Source organism: Solanum lycopersicum, chromosome 1, assembly GCF_036512215.1.
Source record: "Solanum lycopersicum chromosome 1, SLM_r2.1".
NCBI classification, from domain to species: Eukaryota; Viridiplantae; Streptophyta; class Magnoliopsida; order Solanales; family Solanaceae; genus Solanum; species Solanum lycopersicum.
In genome coordinates, this window is record NC_090800.1 from 30,005,068 (window position 1) to 30,012,431 (window position 7,364).

The following is a 7,364-nucleotide window of genomic DNA, read 5'->3' on the forward strand; positions in this document are numbered from 1 at the left end:
TTTTTAGATCCTATGTGGCAAGAATAGTTAAGGAACTTTGAGGTACATATTAGTACCCTCTTTATGCGAATATCGGGCATTATGGTTATTGACTTATGGAAACCCTATATATGCCTATTAAGGCATTGGTTTTGTCCACCTCATGATATTTATGGTAGACCTTTCTTTCCCATATTGGAAAGGAACACACACTCATATTCAAGTTCACTTAGTTCTAAGCTAAGTTCCATTTATTATTCATTATAAAACATAGTCTTTGGAGAGTCATCCCCTCATATGCTTAGCTCATAAGTCATTAATGAATGTTCGTCAACCTACATCATGTGAGAAATCCTTTCACATGGATATAACATATATTATATCACTATGTAGTTTAGGATTCACTTGATCGCACTTCTCAAGGCTCCTATATTGACTAGATCATCATTTATGTGTGTGTGTATACATATATGTGAGTACTCTTTTAACATTACACATTAACTCACACATCTTCATACATTAATATTCATGTACATAAAACCAAACCCTAGAAACTATCATATCAAGGCACACATGTGCATTGCATGGGGAAGGTCAAATACCGTTGCCCATACTAGTACACCTTTCAAGTAATCCTACTTAAAAAAACACATATCATACCTTCATAGAAATAATCTTATCAGGCTTAGTAGTAGACCCCAGTGAGTATGATAACTACCTTTCATTCACACCATGATCTATATTGCTTGTAAGCATGCATAATATGTGAGTGTGTGTGTTCACATTCGCCAACATGATCACATAATAGATATCCATAACATTTTGAGGCAGACACCTCTTAAGAGCATTAGGCATAACAAACCATACACCATGCAACACCCTTTAGCATAGGAGGCAAGTTAATTTTCACATTACATTATAGACTTTTAACATTATCTATTCACACATTCACATAGGATTATACGGGTAGGGGTCATTAATACGTAATACTTTATTAATGGAAGCACCAACACATGATCTTAACATAACCATTTACATGCTCATAAAAATAGTAACATAACCTAGATTCTTGGACATATCAAGGGCTTACTTTCGAACGTCATAGAAGTTATTGGACGTTCGACCTCCAAACATTATGAAAATCTATAAAATACCTATAAACATTATTCTGCATTATATTAAGACTTGATAATCTCATGACATACAAATATAATTGCATATAAACACATGAGGCACAAAGGTGACTAGTCATTGAACGTCTTAGTCTTCCCTTGACGTTTGAAATCCAAATCACCTGGAATCTTACAAACTTTCTAAATACCATTTTATAAATCGTTAGAGGGATTTAAACTGTTATGACGAACATGTTAGGATCTAGACATCCTAAATCATTTTTGGGGTCTTACAGTTCACTTTGACATTTGCATTAGCGTTGACGTTGATGTTGACATTTACTTTGATATTCATGTTGACATTTACATTAGCATTGACATATATATAGATGTGCAAGTTCATGTTGTTATTGATGTTCACATTGACATTCATATTGATGTTGTTGTTCATATTGATTTTAATGTTCGCATTGTCGTTAAGGTTTACGAGCACATTTATATTCACATTGAGTTCATGTTGACATTCACGTTCATGTTAACATTCACGTTGGCATTGATATGGACATTCACGTTCAAGTTGATGTTTACAATCATGTTAACGGTCACATTAACAATTATATTGACATTCATATTCAAGTTGATTTTCATGTTCACCTTCACACTGACATTCACATTCACATTAATGTTAACGTTCATATTGATGTTCACGTTGATATTCATGTTAATATTGATGTTCATCCTGACGTTCAAGTTGACGTTCAAGGTAATGTTTACATTGACATTCACATTGACATTAAGTGCGACATTAACATTCACATTGATATTTGGCTAGACAATCACATTGATGTTTATGTTGACGTTTGCATTAGATTTGACTTTTACATTCATGTTTACATTGACGTTTACATTTACATCACATTGACGTTAACATTAGCATTAACATGGACGTTGATGTTGATGTTGAGGGTCACGTTCACGTTTACATTATAATTGACATTAACGTTGATGTACACATTGACGATTAAGTGCACATTGATGTTGATGTTCACGTTGACGGTGAAGTTAACATTGATGTTCACAATGATGTTGATGTTGACATAGATTTTAACGCCCACATTGTCATTCAGTTTTACATTGACGTTGATGTTCAATTTTACATTGACATTTACGTTTATGTTAATATTCACTGTGACGTTCTTGTTGATGTTCACATTGATATTCACATTGACGTTAATGTTCACACTGACGTTCGTATCTATGTTAACATAAATTTTTTTATTGACGTTAATGTTTATGTTGATATTGAGTTTCATATTGTCATTCGCACGAATTTTTTTTTACGTTTACGTTGACATTTATATTAACGTTAATGTTTATGTTGACATTAACGTTTACGTTGACATTCACTTTGATATTCACGTTGACGTTCATATTGATTTTGATATTTACATTAATTTTGAGCTTCAGGTTTATGTTGATGTTCACGTTCACATTGACATTCATGTTTACCTTTACTTTGACATATATGTTCATGTTGATGTTCACATTGACGTTCATGTTCACGTTCACTTTGATGTTGACATTCACTTTTATATATACATTGATGTTGATGTTCACATTTATGTGGATGTTGACCTTCACATTAATGTTGACGTGTACGTTGACGTTGATATTTATACTTATTTTTACATTCTCATTGATGTTGTCCTGTACATTAACATTGATATTGATGTTCACATTCATGTTTACATTGATGTCTGCATTGACATTGATGTTCACATTGATGTTCTCATTGACATTGACGTTTATTTCAACAATTACATTCACATTCATGTTAATGTTGACGTTCGTATTGATGTTTAGGTTCACACTATCGTTGACATTAAATATTAACGTTGATGTTGATAAGGATGTCGACATTGACATTCACGATCACGTTCAAAATGAGTTGATATTAATATTGACGTTGATGGTGAAGTTGAAATTGACATTTACGTTTACTTCATGTTCAAGTTGACATTCACATTGTTGTTTATGCTGATGTGCATGTTCACGTTGATGTTGACAATGATGTTCACATTAACATTCATGTTGAAGTTCACATTCAGATTGACATTCAGGTTCATGATGATGTTTATGTTCACATTGATGTTGACGTTAACATTCAAGTTGATGTTCACATTGACTTTCACATTGACGTGCATATCGATATTTTCATTGATGTTCACGTTGACATAGATTTTGGCATTGACATTGACGTTGATGTTGATGTTAACGTTGACGTTGATATTAATGTTTATGTTGACGATGACGTTAAAATATAGATTGATATTTACATTAACGTTCATGTTGACATTAACATTGACGTTGAATGGACATTGACATTCACATTCACAGTCAAGTTTACGTTTACAGAGACATTCAATTGGACGTTCACGTTGACAATCACATTCACGTTGACCTTCATGTTGATGTTGACATTGAAATTGACGTTCACGCAGATGTTGATGTTGACCTCGAAGCTTTTGTAAACATTGCCGTTGAAATTTATTTTGAGGTTCACGTTCAAGTTGAAGTTTACGTTTAAGTTGACATATACATTCACATTGATGTTCACGTTCGCATTCATATTGACGTTCTTGTTGATATTTATATTAATATTGACGTTGATATTAATATTGACATTGACGTTGACATTCACGTTGATGTTCACATTAACATTTAAATTGCGGTTGATGTTTACGTTGATGTTAACATTCAAATTGACATTCATGTTGACGTTAACAATAACATTAACATTCACATTTATGTTCACGTTTAGGTTAAAATTGACATTCACATTAACGTCAACACTGATGCTCAGGTTGACGTTCACATTAAAGATCACGTTCACATTAATGTTAACATTGACGTTTACATTAATGTTAACATTAATGTTCACGTTCACTTTAACATTGCGTTGACATTGACGTTCACATTGATATTCAAGTTGTCATTCACGTTGACATTGTCATTTATGTTGAACTTGACATTAACATTGATGTTCACGTAGACGTTTAACTTGATGTCCACGCTAACAATGACATTGATATTGGCATTGAGGTTTATTTGATATTGACGTTGATGTAAACGTTATGTTAATATTGATATTGATGTTGACATTGAGATTCGCGTTAATATTCACATTGAATTTAACGTTGACATTGACATTGATATTCATATTCACATTGACGTCATGTTGACATTCATGTTGACATTCGCCTTGACAATTACGTTGACATTGACTTTGATTTTGATGTTGATGTTGATATTGACGTTCACGCAGACTTTCACATTTTCGTTGACAATTATATTTACATTTACATTTACATTGACATTATGTTCACGTTGACGTTCACAATCATGTAGATGTTACATTCATGTTCACATTGATGTTCACGTTCATGTATATGTTGACATAGAGGTTGATATTGAAATTCATATTTGCATTCGCATTGAGGTTCATGTTTACGTTGACATTAATGATGACGTTCACATTAACGTTTATATTTACGTTGATATTGATATTTACGTTGACATTGACATTCATGTTCACCTTCATTTTGAGGTTCACATTTATGTTCAAGTTAACAATCACGTTTATATTGACATATATATTCACATTGACATTAATGTTGATGTTAATGTTGACGTTTACATTGACGTTTACATTGACGTTTACGTTGACATTCACGTTGAAGTTCACATTTATATTCAAAATGACATTGACATTTCCATTGACATATACGTTCACATTGAGGTTCACATTCACATTCATGTGGACGTTCACGTTGAAATGTACATTGATATTTACGTTGATATTTACAATGACATTCGTGTTAAATTTCACATTGACATTCTCATTTATGTTGATGTTTATGTTGATGTTAACATTCACATTGACATTCATGTTGACTTTTACATTAACGTTGAAGTTGATATTAACATTTACATTAACATTGACATTGATGTTCAAATTGACGTTGACGCTTATGTTCATCTTCCAGTTCACATTAAAGTTCACGTTCACATTGATATGGAGATATACATTTATATTAATGTCAACATTGACGGTCAGATTAAATTCAATGTTGGCGCACGTTTATGTTCATATTAACATTCACATTGATGTTCACATTCACGTTGATATTCATATTGACGTTTACATAGACATTGATGTTTATGTTAAAGTTTACATTCACATTCATGCTCATGTAAACGTTCACCTTGATATTCACATTGATAATTACGTTGACATTATCATTGATGTTGACATTGACGTTGACATATATATTAATATACATGTCGATGTTGACACTGACGATGATGTTGACATTGACATTCATATTAATATTCGTGTTGATGTTAACATCAACATTGACATGGACCTTAACATTCACATTCATGTTGAATTTCACGTTGAAGTTCACCTTACAATCACATCGACATCGCTGTTAATGTTGCCTTTGATGTTCACACTGATGTTGATGTTTATGTTGATGTTGATAGTAAAATTAACATTGACATTGACGTTATGTTGACATTGACGTTGATATTTATGTTGATGTTACTTTCACATTCACATTGACGTTCACATTAACATTTAAGTTGACGTAGTTGTTGTTGTTGATATTCATATTCACCCACACATTGACGTTCACGTATACGGTCACATTGATGTTTTTGTTTACATAAACATCTAATTTTATATTAACGTTGATGTTGAAATTTACATTGGTATTCATGTTAACATTTATGTTGAGGTTCACGTTCATGCTCAAGTTGACGTTCACCTTTATGTTAACATATACATTCATATTGATGTTCATGTTGAAGTTAATGTTGATGTTCATGTTGATGTTCATGTTGATGTTCATGTTGACATTTATATTGATATTGATGTGGAAATTCACGTTGAAGTTCACTTTACATTCAAGATGATGTTCACATTTACGTTGACATATACGTTCACATTGACGTTCATGTTCACATATATATAGACGTTCATGTCGACATGTACATTGATGTTTAAGTTGACTTTTATATTGACATTCATGTTGAAGTTCATATTAACGGTCACATTGACGTTAACATTTACGTTGGTGTTAACATTTACATTGACATTCATGTTGGCATTAACATTAATGTTGACGTGGACGTTTATATTAACATTCAAATTTACGTTGACATTGGCATTGATGTTCACATTGACATTGACACTTCTGCTCATGTTGACGTTCACATTTATATTGATCACACTGACATTAATTCTTATGCTCATGTTGATGTTCCAATTTATGTTGACATTTACGTTCACATTAATCTAACATTGACGTTCACTTTCACTTTAATATTGATGCACGTTCATGTTCACATTAACGTTCACGTTGACATTCACGTTCACGTTAATATTCACATCAATTTTTACATTGACATGGATATTTATGTTTTAGTTGACTTTCACATTGACGTTCACGTTGACATTCACCTTAATGTTCAACTTGAAAATGACGTCGACATTGACATTGATGTTGACAATAATATTGATGTTGATGTCGACAGTTGTGACATCCCAGATTCTTACATCCGAATTGCGATCGCCGTCATTGACCTCTCAAAGGTCGCAGAAAATCCTATTCTATTCTATCATGACCGAGATTCATAAATCGCATCGCAACCGGCGACTTTAATCTCTCAGAGGTCGCCAAGCCTCTTCTTAGAAGTCATCCCATTCGTATACTTAAATTTTGCGAGACAATTTTAAACTTTTAATCATTAATAAATCGTACATAGACTTCATATAATCTTTCATGAATTCATATACTATAAGATCAACAATACAAAAATCTACAATGGATTACGCAATTCAAAATGAAAATTAATATATATTATATTAAGTTTTCCTAAATGGCCTTAATACAAAAACTTCAAAATCAAAACATCTGAAAGAAAAGCTATGGACAACATCCTGTAGCTATGTGTATATTCTATGCTATGAAGATAGAAGTAGCATCCTCAAACTATAAAGGACCTACTAAATGGTCTGGAGATCGTTTAGTCCAAAACGTTGCAATGAATATTCAATCTACTCTTTGACCTGCACCTATAGAAATGTAATTGTATAGTGTAAGTGCACACTTGTACTAAGTATGGGCCTATGCACAAATAAACATAAGACTATGCAGGATTACGGAACACTCTTCCTATACAACATGCCATTTCTTTAAATTTAAG

At 32.3% G+C, this 7,364-nt stretch overlaps 2 protein-coding genes across 2 annotated transcripts; both read left to right on the top strand.

The window, feature by feature from the left end:
* The first annotated feature begins 1,649 nt into the window (after positions 1-1,649).
* On the top strand, positions 1,650-3,415 carry LOC138341821 (uncharacterized). The gene is made up of 4 exons (XM_069293709.1): positions 1,650-1,854; positions 2,118-2,338; positions 2,559-2,940; positions 3,105-3,415. The coding sequence occupies exons 1-4, from the start codon at positions 1,650-1,652 to the stop codon at positions 3,413-3,415; spliced, it is 1,119 nt and encodes a 372-aa protein (XP_069149810.1).
* Positions 3,416-3,462: 47 nt separating this feature from the next.
* On the top strand, positions 3,463-6,795 carry LOC104645876 (uncharacterized). The gene is made up of 4 exons (XM_069293712.1): positions 3,463-3,648; positions 3,913-4,061; positions 4,500-5,203; positions 6,194-6,795. The coding sequence occupies exons 1-4, from the start codon at positions 3,463-3,465 to the stop codon at positions 6,793-6,795; spliced, it is 1,641 nt and encodes a 546-aa protein (XP_069149813.1).
* The last annotated feature ends 569 nt before the right edge of the window (positions 6,796-7,364 follow it).

Bases quoted from the DNA above. Each gene is read 5' to 3' on its own strand.
- LOC138341821 (XM_069293709.1), top strand. From the start codon at position 1,650: ATGGACATTCACGTTCAAGTTGATGTTTACAATCATGTTAACGGTCAC. The intron at 2,339-2,558 runs GTTCGTATCTAT...TTTGAGCTTCAG, and splicing joins ACGTTAATGTTCACACTGAC to GTTTATGTTGATGTTCACGT. The intron at 2,941-3,104 runs GTATTGATGTTT...TTCATGTTCAAG, and splicing joins TCATGTTAATGTTGACGTTC to TTGACATTCACATTGTTGTT.
- LOC104645876 (XM_069293712.1), top strand. From the start codon at position 3,463: ATGGACATTGACATTCACATTCACAGTCAAGTTTACGTTTACAGAGAC. The intron at 4,062-4,499 runs GTTCACATTGAT...ACAATCATGTAG, and splicing joins AACATTGCGTTGACATTGAC to ATGTTACATTCATGTTCACA. The intron at 5,204-6,193 runs GTCAGATTAAAT...TTCATGTTGAAG, and splicing joins TATTAATGTCAACATTGACG to TTCATATTAACGGTCACATT.